At 40.4% G+C, this 18,908-nt stretch overlaps 1 protein-coding gene across 5 annotated transcripts in view; it reads right to left on the minus strand.

Annotated features, from left to right (window-relative positions):
- Positions 1-18,908, minus strand: part of LOC6504542 (acetylcholine receptor subunit alpha-type acr-16) — an 81,484-nt gene that overhangs the window by 8,197 nt on the left and 54,379 nt on the right. Inside the window, exons 3-8 of one of the 5 annotated variants that reach the window (XM_014904956.3) lie at positions 16,255-16,299; positions 12,973-13,082; positions 6,337-6,517; positions 4,949-5,024; positions 4,374-4,568; positions 3,551-3,637 (exon numbers count right to left, since the gene is read on the minus strand). In XM_014904956.3, the coding sequence (XP_014760442.1) occupies positions 3,551-3,637; positions 4,374-4,568; positions 4,949-5,024; positions 6,337-6,517; positions 12,973-13,082; positions 16,255-16,299 (694 nt within the window). Of the gene's footprint in view, positions 1-3,550; positions 3,638-4,373; positions 4,569-4,948; positions 5,025-6,336; positions 6,536-12,972; positions 13,083-16,254; positions 16,300-18,908 lie in introns of those variants that run through there. The other 4 variants (XM_014904954.3, XM_014904957.3, XM_014904958.3 and 1 more) reach the window with 4 other exon arrangements.

Raw genomic sequence — 18,908 nt, forward strand, 5'->3', positions numbered from 1 at the left:
GTCGACCCCTCTGAGATGCTGCGAGTGTCTGCGAGTTCCCTTGGAAGTATTTTGCCACCTTTAAGTAGCTCATTGGCAGAAGTGTGGCCAAAAGACAAGTTCACAACAGCTCAGAGTATTAATTTTTTAGCAGAAAATATCTCAACTTTTCGAGAGCTTAGTGGTCAGAGGGGAGATGGTTGGATGTTATGGTCCAGCGGGGGGGTCAGGGGTAACCATCCTTCCAACTTCGACCCATTAGTAAAGTGAAAGAGGGACAGGAAAACTTTTGAAAGTAGCACAAGTTTTTCTTTCTTAGTCCTGGTTCTTGGAATATTTTTGTAAATTGAACTCGAAGTCGAAGTGGAAGTGGAAGTGGAAGTCGAGGCGCCCAGGCTCAAGCCTCCTTAAACCCCACATACTTGCACTACGTGTTGCCAATTTGCCACGCCCACATGCGCGCCTCATTTAATTTGCTACGTGCCACCTCGACGGCAGAGACGAGGCAAACATGAGGCGGGAAACAACAGAAAACGCAGGGGACTGAGGCTAAATGGGCATTACGAGCGAAAATTTGCACATGGCATGCAAATGATTTGTCAAAATCCTTGGGGGGTCGTCGCTGAAAGTGGGTTATGGTTATGGGTTATCATAATCGGTATTGGAATCGGGTTAATATATAGAAATATGACATAATATGAACGCATGATGGGCTCGACATCATGAACGATACGATATTATGTGGAGTTGCAACTCTACCATCTGATCAAATGGATCTGCATAAATGCAAGTTCAAATGTTGCTTCGATTTCGGTTTTGATTTAGGGTTTTATCGTTTAGGCGGAGATTCGTTTAGCGCTATGGTTCTATATAGATATGGTTCGTGGGTTCTGTTTAAATGCCAGGAGTTTACGGGTTTGCAAATGACTGGATTTTGCGTTTTTATATTCTTATACATATTGATACATTTCGAGGTTTTTGAGCAAGAAAAGCTAGATTAGTTTGGTGTTTGTTAGTAGTTTTTGGGGAAAGATTGATTGATTGATTGATTGATTGGTTGGTTGATTGGTTGGTTGTTTGGATGGTGTGAGAATTCGATTCGTTTCTTGCGAGTAAGTATGTGCAAGTTCAAATATTTCTTGCCGAAGCGAGAAAGAGAGATACTGAGATTCATAAATTTATATAAATACTGAGAGATAGACACAGAGGGTTAAAGATAGTGGTTTGAGAAGGTGTTAAGCTTTGGCTTGCTTTCGGTTTTAGCCTCGTTTTTTTTGTTGGATTGGCATGCGCTCGTGTTGGCGACGTTGGACAAAAGTTCTGGTTGTCCTTTTGGTGGGGATATCAGTGGTGTTGGATTGTTCTTGGTTGGGTGGTTCGGTGGTTCGGTGGGTTGAGGTGGCTGGGGTGGTACTGGTGTACTTACGTCTGTTCGGCGTGTTGTCTATTTACAGTGTTCGGTATTTGTGGGTGATCGGTGTCGAAATATATATATATAGTCATATGGATAATAAAGATGCTGAGTTAGCTGGGCAGCCCAGAGGCTCATTTGTACAGCCAAGCGTTTTAAACTGGTTTGGATATGCTATACCTACCGAAGGACCTCTACATTTATGACATTCGTGTGCTTGGGGAGTTCACATTACACGTATAATGGTGTCCTGATCCTAGCTAGCTATTGGTCCTACTCTCTATCAAGCCAAGTATCAGCTGCAAACTGGAGACCTCTACGGTGGGACTAACTACATGTCAAGTATTTCGATGGGAATCGGTGGGAAGTGTCAATTGGAAATTGGCATTCGATTTCGAGGGACAAAGCACCCGCAGAAGCAGTTCTGGTCCTGAATGTAAGTACAAGCCCTTTGGCGTTTTACATTCCTGGCCCCAAATATGCGGTCGGTTAGTCCCCGAGCCTCGAGCACCACAATCCTCCACCACACTTCCCCTGTTGTTCTATTTATGGTTTTGTTGATGTTTTTTGTCGGACTGTTCCAAAAAAAAAAGATAGGAAACTGAAAAAACTGGTTAACTCAGCTGTTGTGCTTTTTTGTAAGTTAGTTAGTTGGTTTTTGTTCTCGTCTGCTGTTTCTTTTTGGCTTTGGTTTTCATCCTGTTTCTGTATCTCCTGGTAGCGAAAAAAGGTGGTTCGTTGGATTTTTTATGGTTTTTCTTTTAGAGATTTGTGTATATATACAGTTGTGGCTAGATTTAAAATACATTTTCTTTAATTGCATTTCTGTCTACGTTTCAGATGCGGTTTCGAAATGCTGCTATGCTTTATTTTATAGTTGGGATGATTAGACGAGGAAGGGGATTGGGTTAATGAGTGGGGTTGGACTCGTCCCGGCGTGATTATGAGGCGAGCACACTCTAAGGACAAGCGTATTTACAGGATGATCGGGTTACTCGGTTCCGTTTTATTTTTCATATATTAAGGTATATATATAATATATATAATGAGGTTGGCAGGCTATTTAATAAGGAACTTAAAAGAGACTCAAAACGAAACGATACGATCGAGGGACAAAATAAAAGGTATCATCTAGAGGCACACGTAGATAAACGAATTCCAACAAACAAACAATCAAACGAAGCAACAACCAAACGACAAAAATAACTCAAGAACAGACTCAGATTCAGTTTCAGATTGAGATTATATAGGTCGGCTTTATGGGCAAACACAGCAAAATCGAAACGAAAAACTCTCGTAATTGTAATTGTAATTTGTATTTGTACGTTGTACGTTGTTTGGTTCTTGTAACAGTGGCTGTGGCTGTAATTGTGATTGGTGACTTGTGACTTTGATTGTGAACTGTGATTGTGATTGGGCTGTGGCGATTGTGTTTTTGTCTTGAGGTCAAATACCAATTATGTCAGAGCTTTCTGGGGGGATACACCTTAAGGCTAGTGAAGTAGTGAGTAAAATAGTAAAGACTGGCAAGACCAAGGACTAATGTTAGTTGGAAAACAAGATAGAGAAAACAGATCCAGCAGAAGGCCCTGGCTGGACTGGGAGGTCTGGAGGTTCTGTGGGGGATTACATATATTATATATAGAGTAGAGTTCTAGAGTAGTAGAGTGTGTCTAGTCTATCCAACATCCAGTTGATCGGTGGTGGCACACGAGGTGATAGTCCAGAGAGTACACAGAGAGACGTAATTAGATCTAGTGGCAAACATACAATTGTAGAGTTGGGAGTTATTGATCATTCCTCATTCGTGTGGAGGTGTTCGAGTGTTTTTTCGGGGTGTGATTGGGAAGACAGTTACAGAAGTGTTGAGAGCTAAGCTAATTGGTATTTCGTATTGGTATTTAGTTTCTTTCTGATCAGTTTCTTGGTTAGTATTAGTATTAGTATTAGTGGCTTGTATCGGGTTTTTCTTTTGTTTCGTTTTTGATTTGGTTTGTCAGTTCATTGCACTACTGTAGCAAACTAATGATAACTAAAAACAGCATTAGCACAGCACGACTTCTGTATTGGCACTGTTAAGTGGTGTCGTGGACCAGACCGGACCAGACCGGGTCGGGTCGCACTTTAGGCTATAGCGGGTTAATTAGCGTGTGTGTGTACCTATAAGAGGAACAGCGTCCGACGTTGTCGGCATTGACTCGGCGACAAGGTTAAGAAATACTGTTAATGATAGTAGTATAGTTACGCCTGCAACAAGAGATACAATAAATATAAAACGCAATTTAAATCAAAGTTCAACGCAAAACACATCGGAAACTGAAAGATCAAGTTTACATAATCAGACTTATTATTATTGGTTTTATTGGAAAATTAACATAACTTTTACACAGTTTACTCATCAGATTTAGGTTACGGTTTAGTTCCTTTATGGGGATTTGTTCATGGAGTTTATAAAGGGGGTTTATTTCGTCTTTGCACGGGAAAACGGGACGATTGAATTATTTTTATAAAACAAGTGATTGCCTTTTGGGAATAGCTTCTCAAAAGGAACACCCTCACGGATCTTTAAATTAAGTTTACTTTTGTTGATTAATTGAACAAAGAACATGCATAGATTGACTTTTTATTAAAAGCAGCGTTGATTATACAGATTTAAGGGGGATTTTGTTTGTATTTTTTTTTTTCATTAGGGAGTTTACTCGTATTTGTAATTAAATCCAGCTAAGCCTCATTTCGCTACCTCATCGATAACCTGCTGGACTGGGCCTAACTAACTCTAACTCTGAGACATCTATGCATTTTGGTATTGGACGGATTCGAACTCCGGACTTGGGACATGGCAATGGGCAATCACCGCTGAAAAAACTCACAAAACACATTTATATATATTGGACAATATTCAGTTCAGATCAGTTGGTATGTTGCGTGGTTAAGTGTCTGCAAAATAAGTAACTCGGAGGGGGAACTCGGTTGGCATACTCACCCAGCGTCAGCTTCTCGCCCGAGTCCGGCGGCAATGTGAAGCCCAAGAGGGCCATCGATGAGATTAGCACACATGGCACGATTAAATTGAAAAAATAATATAATGTACGGCGGCGTATTTGTATAGTAAAGGTGATATCGACATATGGTTCTGGGCAGCAGGCGTAGACTATCGTATTCTTCTTTCCCGGCATGGCTGGACGATAAGAATTCTCGGATTAGTGATCATCGAGCAAGGATATGGCAAGGATGGAGACAGAGGCACAAACATAGACGATATTTACAGACACAAAGACACATATTATGTACAACAGATTTATACAGATCGATATTATCTAGAGTATGTACAAATTAATCGTAAAACTATGTTTAAAGAAACTGAAAAGCTAAGAAAATAAAACGGTCTATGAAGCTTTTTTTTTCTGTATCACAAGCAATGGGTTAAATAAAAGGTTAGCTTATAATAGATTTTCTTTTTTTGCGTTTGAGATAATGCGGTTTAGACAATTTACAAATGACAACGATCAAACGAAATAACAGTTAGAGGAATAAGCGTAATGAGGTTTGTTTACTAACCAAGCAAGTACCACTCGCCATTTGTTATGAAATCGGAAAGATCCCCTCCATCTTCGGAATTCAAAACCAAATCCAACTGATTTTTATAATGTTAATATTTTGTATAGGGTATTCATACAGAATGGAAATTAATTTACCATTGGCAAATCAATTTTTACATATATTTTTTTGGTGGTTGAGTTTTGAGTTTTTGGTATTTGTTTTTTGTTTTTTTTTTTTTTTTATATTGGAGAAAAAGAACATTTAAGATTTTAGTTTGTTGAAAAATTTGAGAGATTTTACAAAAAGCCACATTGAAACAACATTTATGTACAGATATAGCATGTGTTCGAGGTGTACGAAAGAGAGAGAAGTAGAGAGAGAGAGATAGAGAGCGAGCGAGCAAAAATATAGTTTTTCTTTTCATTTGAATTTGAATAGTTTTTAAGTTGATGTTTTTTATTCACTTAGTTGTTGTGGGTGCAAAGTACGTGGGAAATAAAAGCGCTGCAATTTATGTAGGTTTGTACTCAAAACATCCTTCATTATAATTTCTTGTAATACTTTTGTTTGACTTTCATTAAGAGTCTTTACGTCGTCCGAAAAACCTTCGCCTGTTGCTGATTTGTTTTGGGCGTGGTTTTTGCCTGCTACCATGCAAAATAGTTGAAACTCGAGAAGTAAGTTCTCTGCTACGGTTTCCACACATGATTCCATTTTGGGAGACAACCTACGAGAGCCATAGTTCTGCCATAGCTCCTTCCGTGTGCGTGTGTTGGCTTAAAATATTCAATTGCCCGGGCTTAGGCCCGACTTGAATATTTTAGCCAACACACAGGACCTGTTTACAGTTCTGTACAGTGCTGTTCGGCACTGCGATATTTTGGTTTTGTAATTCGCAAAAACGCAAAGAATTGTTCGGCATGATATTTTAACGAACGAACAAATCAAAAACTAGAACATAGATTCGGGATAGATTAGAGATAGAGATAGTTAGATAGTTAGAGAGAGAGATAGAAGTTTGGAAAAGCATATAAACGAAATGACAAATCCTGGACGTATTTTCGTCAAATAAAACCTGTACTATCGCTGAAACCTATCGCTACAGTCAGCTCTCGACGAAGTCAACTCCCTTTCGAATCGAAGTTCCCTCTCGTACCTGGTGCGTGAGTCTCGTGATTAGCATAAGCGTGATCGTGCTCGATTTGGAATGTGTTTTTGAAGTGTTTTTTGAGTGTTTTTTGGGTGTCAGTGTTAGTATCAGAGTTAGTGTGAGTGATGGATGAGTTTTGCCTAGTGTAGCCAGCGCTTACTGTTCTATCGAGCTATTCGCTGCTTGGTTTCTTATTGGTTAGCTTGGCGAGTGTTTTTGTTTTGTTTATCGATTGTCGATTGCTTTTGCACTTTACCTGATTTCCATCGTAAGTCCAACTACCGAATTTCATTTCGCAATGTTGGTCATCAAATGGGAACCACGTGATGTCTATCTTGCATGTGCTCTTGAAGATACCAGGGGGCACGTACAGACAACTGCCGTTATGTTTGACCACAATGTTGGTGTGATACGTGCCATCGAATCCCTCATCCGCGCTAGATTATTGTACAATTTGTTTTAATCGATTATTGGGTGGTTCGATTGATTGTTATTCGATTATCGGCTTATTAATCAATTCATTGGTTTACTTTTAGGTTATCTCGTTTTCAGTTGATCTGTTATTGGTTTCATTTTTAAATATATACGTAGTATACATATGTGACTTGCGCTTTGTCATAGGTCATTTGTCATTTTCTTGTTTCATCGCTAGTTAAAATGTTTTTTGTTTCTGGGGATTTCTAGGTAAATGTCACTACTCTGGGGATCAACGGGGGATATAGTGTGTGTTGTGTTCTTGTTGGTCTTATACACTAAGTGGCGTAGGGTTCTTGTTCTCTACCTCTATGGGGGCAGACTTAATAGCTCTAGGGTTACTTAAATTTAATCAGTGTTTCGGCTTAACAGGCATTCGTGTGGTCTCTCCCAGGGGGTGTTTACTGTAATGTAATGTAATGTATCCAGCCAACCGGCAGTTGATGACCCGTACGGAATTCCTATTGCCTGGCTGGCACTCGCCACTAAACACACTAAACGGCTGTGGCAATCTGCGGCTGCCCAGATACAAATATCTTTGCAGCCGAGTATCTTTGTATCCAGTTTGTGGCAGCTACCAATATGTGCATATGCAAATGAACCCTGGGCTGGGGATACTCCGAAACAGTGAACCACCATTTGAATGCCAGAGTCTCCGCCTTGACGTATGTATGTATGGTATAATCCCATCGGGAGCATATACCGTGCATATACCCGTATTACGTATATATTTGCTTACATTATATATGAGTGTCTCTTGACTTTGGTCTTGCCCTCAAAATGCTGCAATAAAATGCAATTACAGCTCTGATTTCGATTCGAGCACCGAGAATGTTGCGTAAACATTTTGTGGACAATTTTATTTTGCATTTTTCGGTCACCGCAAAGAGGCAATGACATGTGGGTGATCCCAGAGTGAAATACGGGGTGGACAGGGCGCTGCGATGGAGTGAGGTCCTGGGGGCGATTCGGGTCCTGGCATTCGGGCCGATATGCAACTGCCGTGGAACTTAAGTGGTATTTGGCCCCTGATTAGCGACCGGTCAAGCCCTAACCATCGCCGACACCCAAAACCTCTACCGAAGCGCAGATGTTGCCCACTCGGGCTTAAGAGATTGCGGCCAGGGGCTTTTTGGCAGGACATAATATGTATTGCGGCGTATTCCGGTTAATTGATATTGCAGGTGCGAGGCGGACGTTGTAAAGCGAATATGTTGAAACAGAATCCCACACATGTATGCACATCCATATACAATCGTGATTGGCCTGTCAATCCCCTGGGTCTGAGAAGGCCAAAACCCTCATCACACCCTTGGCCGCATTTAACATCATTTTAATTTCCAAAATTGAAATATTCGGTTATCTTTTTTTTACGGCCTTGATGCCAGAGAGCCACTCGCTGCCCGCTGCCCGCTGGCCGCCGCCCTTATGGGCATTATTAATATTGACGTTGGTCTCGCCTGGATTCGGACTCGGACTCGGATTTTGGGCTTGTAAAGGAAGCCTTTACATCTTAGTCAAGACCGCTGTCAGTTTCGTTGGTCTGCGGCCTGACTTTTGAAGCTTTTTAAAGAACGTGGCCGATAATGTTGCAATTAGAGTGAAAGCCTTCCCTTCCGGCCTGGCATTGGCGGTTTAAGGCAGCCTGGCCTCTCAATTAAACAACGTGGAAGGAATGCCAATCCGTGGCCAAAATCAGCATAAGTAAATGGCACAAAGGGAAAGCCAACATTCGTAATGAGGCGGGCCATGTATCTTTATCTTTAGCGCTTTGTGTATCTGTATCTGTTTCAGTAGCTCTGAATGTATCTGTGGGTGTCTCGCTATTGATCTAAATGATGGCCGCACATTAGCAGGGTTGGCGACGCATACAAATTAGGCCCGAAACAGCCTGAACAGTCTCGAACAGAGAAGAATTAATAAATTAAACGAAATAAAAGTCTGACGGTCGGACGTTCCTCGAACCAAAAACTCTTGTCAGGAAAAAATCTAGAAAATTCGCCTGCGAAATGAAAGAAAAACTCCGATTGGGAACAAGTTGCGAGTGTCTCGGACACGAACCCTGGCCTCTGCTCAAGTTCATTAGCAAACAAAGTTGACAGCCAAAAGGTTTCTCCAAGGGAAGTGGGAAACGAGGGCCACGCCCAGTGGCTCCTTGGCCATCTACTGATTTCCCCGGACGACTACTCGGCTAATCAATATGATTTTTATTTCCAGCCTAGTCCTTTGTTCTTGTTCTTGGCCTTGGTGTTCTCTTGGTCTCTTGGTTTTGGCCACCTTCTGGAGCCATCTTCTTCCCTTTCCGTACGGATTCGTACGAAATCAGCGCCGGATGCTGCGTGCCGTGGAAATTAAACCTGCAACGTACGTGTTTTGATTCATTGTTTCGGGCTGGGCTTTTTTGTTTGCCCGGAACCTGGGTGCCCCCGTGTGACATGTAAATTCCATTTGCCGCAGGACACTGCGCCTCCCCGAGCGTCAATCAACCGTAAAATGTTGCACGTGTGGTCCCGTGTCCATGTGTGGGTGTAGGTGTGTGTGGTCCAGTGTCCCGCCCATTAGGTTAAATAAGCCTCGCTTCGCTGCGTTGCAGTGGCAAATATAAATTGCAATTAGCTCGGCAAATGCAGCAGGTGCATTTGTGTCCGGCCCCGAAGTCTACTCCGTAGTTTGTCTTCATTTGAGAGCCAAGTTAGTGTCGGGACTAAATTTTTTCACAGCCTTAAGGGACTTGCGGGTATTTAACTTGTTTTAGTCGCACCTGCAAATGGCCAGGGGATGTGGGAACAAATTTTGACGTTTAAGTTATGGCTTAAAATGTTTAAGCCCCTTTGTGTGAACACGGATTCAGCTGCTGAATCCCTCCCCTTTTTTTTTTGGCCAACCTCCCGTAAAGGATTCAGCCAGCTCTTGTTGAATCGCATTCTGAATAAGCGTTTTTGCAAATATCTGGAACCTAACCACTGGATGAGATATAAATTCACCGAAATAGAGTGATCCCCTTGAAGTCATTTATCTATGCACACATTGCAGGCCACAAACTTGGCTCTGCAGCTTCATTAGATGTTTCTGGATCTGCGGTCTTATAGCTAGGACGTGGAGAGGGATACTTGGGGTACATGCAGGGGCTTACACATATACTTAGGCTAACTTACACAGACTTAATGGCTATGGCAATGATTCCCCAATGCCTGGCAATTGACACATCAATGCACACGCACACACAAAGAATTAAATCGGAATATAGATATGGATATAGATAAAGATAGATATAGATAGGGGTTAGATATATATTTGGTATATAAAGGTATGTGGGTAGTTTAGACAGTAAAACACAATGAGAACAGACAGCAATCGCTATATATATGTATATCATATAGTTATCGGTTAGTAAACAGAAATATTTGTGGGCAGAGTGGTGAGATGATGATTACAACTGGACACACTGAGGAACATGAGCTGGTTAATACGTATTATTGTTGTTTAGGAAAACAGTGAACAAATAACTAGAATGAACATTAGATATAGCACACACCGAAAACAATTGATTACTTTGGTGATTGCAACTCTCGCACACAAGCACACGGATGTTTGAAAGCGAATGGAATTGAAATTGGCAAAATGGGAATGAAATGGCAATTATTGAAGACAAACCAACAATATTATTGTACTCTTGGTTTTGAACTTGTTTCTTTGGCAGGTGCTAAGAAGCTTTTCCAAAATCAAAAATAAATACTTGTTTTGTTGGTATTTTATATTTCAGTGACTACAGGGCGTATGATTAATGATTGGCCAATGGGGCGTATGAAGCGAAGCTCATTTGTTCTTAAATTTTAAAAAGCAGGCACACGCACTCTCACACCTCTAGAATAACTAGTTGGACATATAGACTAACATTGAGTGAAATAAATTTTGATATTACATATGTTATACTGTTGAAGTCTTTTAGACTGGCGATTTTTAAAGTATTTGCATTTAATATTGTACTTTGAGCTGACCTTTCCTTAAAATCTTTTCAAAAAGCTTTTTCAAAAAAAGAAGGTAAACATATAAAAGGTCTCTGTCTGAAGCTTTTCGCCAACTTCTTGGAAAACTTTTAGGAATCTGCAGGACTTTTAGGTGCAAGTTTAATTAACAGAAAGATTAAGGCAGCAATTTCGGGAAAGAAGTTTTGCAGAATATGTTTAAACAAAAAGTTACGGACACTATTTTCAAATAGATTACACCGGAGCGGAAAAAAATTCATGTCAAGTAATCTTACTTTGGTTCTTAAGGAAAGTGGCTCGAATTCTCGGCCAGCCGAGTCCATTAGAATTAGAATTTAGCATTAGAGTACCCTTGATGGTTTTGTGATTGGAATGACTAGTTGTTGGGGTCTTCGGTGACTTATGTTCAGGTGAGTACTTTTGTGCACATTTTTTAAACATTAACATTAACTTGATGATTTTTCTTAGCTAGCCTAGCTAAGTTTTGGTTTAGTTGAACGTATTTAGGTTTAGCTTAAATTGATATAATGGAATTATCTATTTATTTAGATTTAAGATTGGGTAAATAGTTTTTACTTTAATTGTGTTGGTTGTGGTATGTGTATGTTTGGAGGGAAATGGGATTATTTTTGGTGGATTTTGGGCTTGTTGCAAAGTGAGAGTCTTGTTGGCACTCTGCTTGGATGAGGTGGAGGATTTAGGGTAAACATATTTGCATTTGGTTTTATTTTTATGCGTTTTTATTTAGTCTTTTGTTTAGCAAGAGGGATTTGATTTCTCATGCACAATACTTGAAAATCTATTTTGCCGTTTCTGTGATGTTTTTGATGAATCTTGTACTGTTTTTTGCAATCTACGTATGAGTATGACAAAAAACATTTTTCGTTTCGTTTTCATTTTTCATTTAAATGATTTCTTCTTTACTGTTTCTAATTGGCCAAATAAATTCAAGTACTGAACGTTTAACCAGAAATATTACACCAGCATATTGTTGAACAATTTCCGCGGTGGTTATTGTCTTTCGGAAATGGGGCGGCAAGGACTTCTTACATTTTTTTTTTTCTTCTTCAAAGGTAAAGTCAAGGGGCGAGTCTTTGACTGGAAATCAGACCACAGACCTCAGACTGCTGACCCCACACGATTCTTTATTTTGATGGGGAATTTGACCCGTGCTGTTACGAACAAACTACTTGCGCAATATTCTGGTTAAACAAAGTTTAAGTTGTTTGGAGTTTAGTCTAGGAGATTATTTAGTTTGTTTTGCGTTAGTTTGTCTTTATTTTAGGTTTAGTTCGCATTTATGGTTTGATGGTTTTTTTTTTTGTTTTTGGTTTAAGTCAATGCTGGATAACTCAGGCATTTCTTGTGTTATACAACGTTCGGTTAGCATTACGAATCCAATTACAATGTGAGGCCCACATCAACGGCAAGCTGACAATGTACAGTCCCACTAGACAACCACTGCGTGTAAACTACTCTTATTGAAGTAAACAAAATGTAAATTATTCTGGTTATATTCTTTTTTGATTGTTTTCCTTAATTTTTGTTTTGTTTTTGGTTAAAGTCACTCGTTGAAACATAAACATTGAAAGCAAATTATAAGTGGGTAACATTGAAACACAAATATCATAACGGGTTGTACGGGTTGGAAAAGTCGAGTTTAGCCGCCGAATCGAAAACATAATTTTATGTTTGAGTTGCGGCTGGTTCGATTTTCGTATTTGTTATTTTATCTGTTTACAAATAGACACACAAACAATAGCGAGTGGATTATGATGCGTTTGTAACAACATCTACATATTTATATAATATAATGATGGGCGTGGGTGTGAACTCATATACGATATCAAATATGCTTGGGGTTGGCGTTTCAAATTCAAAAAATCAACTCAATAGAATCGTACAAACAAGGGGGCATACAATAAACGTAATCGAGATTGTTGCATAATCAAGATTTAAATGGAACTTACAGTTAAGTAAGCTCCAAATATAATCTTTGGCAACATTCCCGCATCCCTAATGATTGTCTAATAATCTAGTTTTAATCAACTAAAGTGCACAATGCAGCTACTTTGAGTATTTATTAAACTATAACTATAACTGAACGCAAACGAAACGATAAAAAATGGTCCTTTGGGAGATCCTTTGCAAGGATCCGGTAGATTTTGTTGGGATTTCTTTGCTATTCGTGGTTTGGTCGGCCTAACTTACCGTTGTTCAACTAAATACAGTGATTACTGGTTTAGGTAATTGTGAGTTATACGACCCTATGCCCAGATTTGGAGCTGTGGCTGGTATTATACTGATAGTAAGTAATGCGCAAACACTTTATACTGATTCTCAGATTAGTTTCATTGATTCATTCGGGGGCTGCGATAGCCTTTCTATTGGATTAGAGCCAAGTCCGGCCGGAGCGGCGACAGACCACTTACCTGTTGTACATGAGCACGTCGGGCTTCCACAGTTTGTTGGGCGTGATCCGCAGGTCCTTGACTCCGCCATACTCGGTCTCGTTCCAGCGCAGATTGTAGTCGTTCCACTCCTGCATTGCGATACGATTTTATTAAATTTTGAATGCATGGCAGCGTGATATTTGATCACTTTGGGTAAATGCTTTACAAATCAAATGTCTAAGAACTGAACTTAAAATGCGACGTGATGTTTTTTTCGAAAAGAAATTGCATTTTCTGGGGCAAGGAGGACATGAAAGTAAGTTGGAAAGAAAGTAAGGTCTCAAAATGAAATCTACTCAACTGCTGAGCACATGCACATGAACTACACACGGAGCCATGCAACTCTACCAGCTACCAGATATACCATCTATGGTTACGCACTAGGCTAGGACTGAAGAAAAGATGGCCATATCGCCCTGCTAACTGATTGGCAAGCTGTTGCACATATAAGCACGAAAAACAAACACACACCCATGCACCCTGTATGCATTATGCAACAATGTTCAACTTGACAACAATTTCAAGTTAAGTCAGCCCATTCCCGCCCACCCACGTTCGCCTGCTGAACCGCACATGAGACAAGTTTTATCAACGTTTCTCGTTTGCTCTTTTCTGATCCTGCTTTGTAGCTACACTGGGAGAAAATCTACTTGCTGATACATAGAGAAAGTTTTTAAATATCTTAGTTTTTCTAGGATTTATGGGAGTTCAAATGAACTGTGACCTAACCAAAGTATCTGCCTTCTACCTAATGAAAATATACAATATATAAATTTCTTCAAGTGTACTCAAACAGTTGCTTAGTGCTTTGTGTCACTCTGCGGTTGCTGCAACGCGATTCTGCCCCACGTCCTGAATTTCCCCCTGGCCGCTGCGTTTTGTGGCTTTCCTACAAGTGGTTCATGTTCGTGTCATAAAAGCGGCAAAGTTTCCCCTCTACTTAGTTTTGCCTTTGCCGGGGCTCATGTTCGTTCTATTGCTGTTGTTGTTTTGTTTATAATTTAACACATTTGTGGCATTTTTAGAGCAAGCAATTGTCCTTGCCGACCCCTGACGTCCCCACAGGCCTCTACCGCCTGCCGCCTTCCGCCTGCCTCCGGAAGCTTTGCAACAACAATCCCTTTTTTAAATCACAAAAATTTAATTACATGCCATGGCCTCGTGCTGCATTAAATTATACGAGTTGGGCCGAGTGTCTGCATCTGTGCTGGCTGTGCTCTGCTTTAAAACAGTTTAAACTTTGCAACTGCCACGTTATTGTGTGCGGTTTTTATGACAGCTGTAAAAACAGATGCCTCCTCGACTGAGAGGGACCCATTTTGAGGTGAGCCATGTAGCATCCTCCATGATCCTAAAAACATTTTGCCCAGCTTTGTGTGTCGCCGCTGTAGTGGCGGCGGTGGATGTGACGGAAGGGCACAGATTTTAATGCGAATGTGGCAATTATTTTGCGGAATAGTTTCCGCGACGCTAACCGTCAGTTTTGTGCGACTAAACTTCTGGGAAGTGGCGCCATTATCCTGTTATAAAATGCCCTAATGCCTCCAAAAATATTACCGTCTTTATAGCACTTCCTATTAGCCTATCAAGTGGTGGCAAGCCAATAAAGCCTCTTCCCTGATTTTGCAAGTTTAATTGAATAATTGTGATTTAAAAAGTATCTCCAATGAAAGAAGCTAATGGACCTTTCAATCTACATATATACTGTCGTTCGAAAAAAGTAACAACGAGAGTCGATAGTGAACGATAGTCGTGGTTTTTTGCCATTTCGCCGTCTGCGTTTTTGGTCCAGATGGTTTTTGGTGTTCATTTATCGGTTTTAATTGCTATTTGACGGCATAATTGGGCCGTCGAGCAGAACTACAATCGGCTAGCTGGAAGAACCGGTTGGCATTTGCGATTCCACGACCAAACAGCCTGTCTGTGGTTAAGAGTGGCAAATTGACAAACATTTGAACACCATTTGAAAATGTGGACGGACAGTTTATAAACGCAGTCGAACGCAGGACGAGGACATCAATCATAAATTTTGCAGTCATCTACTTTTTGCCTGATTGCAATTGGGAAATTACTGAATGTATAGACTATTCGAGGCTACGTTGACTGCTGACCTTTAAAACGTGTTAAATAAATAATTTAATTAATTTCCCAAATTGACAGATCTTGACGAGGGCCACAGGACCGATGCCGGAAATAAATCCATAGTATTAAAAAAAACAAAAATCGCGTTTCAGCTCTTACGTTTCCGTCCTCTGATTTTCGATTTTCCTGCTGAACACATATCCTTTTCACAAGGCAGAAAAAGATAAGCGCTGTCACATACACACATTCACTCTCAGAAAATAAAATAAAAACTCAGGACATGCTGCTGTACGGACTAATAATGTTAGAGGCTCATTACACGATGCGATCTCATTAGCATGCATTTCTGTGTTTTTCTGTGCAGGGTTTAGGTGTTATTTAGAGTCGTGTTTTTTTCTTGGTTTGGTTTAGTTGTGTCTGATTTTTAGTTGCTCTCAGTAGGAAAAGAAAATGAAACTAACTGGGTATCGAGTTCTAAATAAAAAGGTTTCTCAAAAAAGGGGTTGCTCGCTGGAAAAAAACGAGCTGCCACTGTTGACATCTATTGTAAAAAAGTTATAATTCAAAGAGAATAAAAGGAAATAGCGGAAATCAAAGTTTATTCAGCCGTGTCTGTGAGTATGTTTCGTATTTAAGTAAGCAAATTTATAGTACTATTTAAGCTCATATTTAGGAATATTAATTTAAGGGATGAATGATTATTTAGAATAATTTAAAGCACACACGGTCTAAGCCAACACGCATCTCAACCGGAGATATAGGAGGGAAAGTAGAGGAGTCGTAGAGATGTGAAGCGTTTTGTACAACAGAGATTTCGGGATCAGAAATTCGGGTAATAGTTAACTCATTGAACAACGAACGAGAACTCGATCAACTCATTTTAGTAGGTGAGCAGGGGTTTGGGCCGTGTGTGTTTAAATTATGGTCAAGCTGGACTCTTTTTGGCCCGAAATCAGCCGGAAGTACTACGAGATAAAGGGGTAGAGTAGATGAAGTAGACATATAAACAAACACTAACTGCCGAGTCGGGGCAAAAAGAGTCCGCAATGTTTGGTTTATGAATTTAAGGTTTAAAGCGATTACACATTATTTAAGATACGTTTTAAGCTATTGGTTGGGATTTAGTTTCGGGGTTTAGGTTTATGATTTATGATGTGGCGAGTTTTACTTTAGACTTACCAACGAAAGCCAAAGATTCGTTATGAGAAGCTGATTCTTCTCGTCCTACAAACGCATTTGGAACGAATTTTGGTTGTTTTTGTTGTCAACGCCAAACAAAATAGGAAAATCAAGTTCAAAGCAAACAAATAATTCAAAGTAATAGTGAGACGTAAGGAAAGCATAAAAGTTAATTGAAGTCAAAAGTTTAAAAAGAGCAGAGCACGATAAAAGAAAGTTTTGGTTTATACATTTAGTTTATGAGTTTTACAAGGATTTTTTGTTTTTCATTTTCAGCTGTTTGTCTATTTTTTTTTTTTTTTTGGTTCATTGTTACATTTATTTAAAGCATCTGTTTTTATAACGTTTACGTATAAGCTTAAGGACATCTCCACTAGCTGTGAAATCAAAGTGGCTTTAATGTGCTCCAATTTAAGTGGGGGTCCGTGGCAATTAAGAAGCCCCGCTTACCATCATCATCACTCGATTTGCACATCGAGACCAAAGTAAGCCAAATGAAATGCTATCAAAAACTTTGCTGGCCAAGACCAGCTGCTTTGAGCCAAGCTCCAGCCTTGCAGCCCAATCTCAATCTCCATCCCAATCTGCCTCTGTTCAATTTTAATTCTGCTGGTCGGCCGTCCTTCAGAGCCTTTGTCCATTGCGCCAATTTACTTTACAATCTTATCGTCCTGCCTCTGTGTCTGTGCCTGTATCTGTGAGGGCGGAATACATCTACTGCCCTGGTGATGCTGTGCAATAAAAACTTTGAACTAGGTATCAAAACCCATTTATCTTTATACAAAATTTTAATTAAAGATATTTCATGCCGGCGCATTGTCACTGAGCCGTCCGGATTCGGGATGATGGGTTTAAGGTGGTCAACGAGGAAATCCATTTGAAATGCAGATGAACAGCCCTTTGGATCTGCATGTGAAAGCCTCTCCACCCCCCATCTGTTAGGTGACTGCCATTAATAACTTTCGAGTATAAACAAAAATACGAAAAACTTCGAGTTGTAACCAAAAGCCACAAAAAATAACAGAAAAACGGATAAAAAAACCGCAGAGTGGCAGCTGCAGTAACGACTTGAGCCATTAAAAAGATTCAGGGGGCCTAGTGCTTCCATAATGATATGCAGCTCCCATGGCCAGAGGCTGTTCTGGTGACCTGGATGATTTCTGCTTCGCATTCCAGCTATCTGATATTTCAACGCCCCGATCCACCCAGCGCCCAAAGTCCTTCCGCGCTCCTGCTCAGCTGGCATTTTCGTTTAAGCCAATATGCAGGCATTTCCGTTTCCCCTCCGTAACAGCAACATTTGAATGTATGGGGTTGGGTTGAGCGTTGGTGGGTGTGTGGGTGCCTCTGCAAGATATTTGCTGTTGACACCTTATAAAAATGGCGGTTTTGTGCAAATTTCATGTTTATGACATGACGCCTGCCCCAGGCAGGATGTGAGCCCCTGACATTGACGCATACTAATGACACTCTGTCCCCGTTTCGTTTTTCCTTTTTTTTCGGAACAACTTTAAAGCATCATTTGCAACAGACTCCGCATCTGCATTAAGCTTTCGCCTTAATCGTGACCAGGACACGTCTGCTCAAATACAGATACATTTACGGCCAGACGAGCGGGTAGCAGAGCAGCCTGCATAAGCTTATAGATTTATTTTGCATTAACGTGCCAAATTGTTTTTAAATGAGTTTCTAATGAGCCAACAATTGCTGTTGTCGTCTGTAGTTACAACAATCCAGATTTCAGATTTCAGGCACTCGATTCGTGGATGCTTCCCCTCTCGCATCCTGCTTGGCAACCAGCTCCTCGATTCCCTTTGTAGTCACCCAGCTTGCCTGTGATGAATGAATGTTTTTGGCAAAGTTAGCTCCTTGCCGTATAAATGGGTTATGCACATGAGCCGGAGAGGCGAGAGTAGACTAACATCGCCACTGTTGTTCAAGGACAAAGTTTGTTGGCCTTGGCAGCACTCAGATCCCATATCCCGTATCCCACAACCCATGTCCCATATCCCCCATCCACGAGTCCTTGAATCCTTGTGTGTATTTTGCCAGAGTCGAGACAAATGAGTGGGTGATAAGTGAGCCGAGCAGTTTGCTCAACGCTGGCAAATGACTTTGTCGAACTCGGGCCGCTGTTAGCGAACTAATATATTTCGGCGAAAGTGTGTTTATAATGGTTTTTAGGGGTGCTTAGTGCTTATAACGTATCAATGGATAATGCTAATAGATTTGACTCCATCTCGAGCGTGATCTTTGACTTGCCCTCAAAAGTATGCTATGGCAACGGCAGTGTCAACTTCTTCGTGGGAAAAGGTAAACAGAACTTTGAAACAACTTTCGCACATTATTGAAATTTATTGATTTTTAAATCTTTAATCAAATAGATTGTTGTTTTTTTTATAAATTAACGTAAAAGTTTTAAAATCATTTATCCATAATGGGATGTTTATTCGCAAAGCTTTTCATGTCATTAATGGCCAAGCAAAATCTAATGACTTTTTGCCTGCCTCTTGGCGATGAAAACTTTGAATAGTAATTGCTGAATTTAAATCTATTTTTCCATAGCATTGGCTGTACAGAAAAGGACGTTGCCACGCAGATTGCTAAATAATGTACATTTGATTCCGATTTCTGACTTGCGACTTAGAACACGC

Source organism: Drosophila ananassae, chromosome 3R (assembly GCF_017639315.1).
Source record: "Drosophila ananassae strain 14024-0371.13 chromosome 3R, ASM1763931v2, whole genome shotgun sequence".
Taxonomy (NCBI): Eukaryota; Metazoa; Arthropoda; class Insecta; order Diptera; family Drosophilidae; genus Drosophila; species Drosophila ananassae.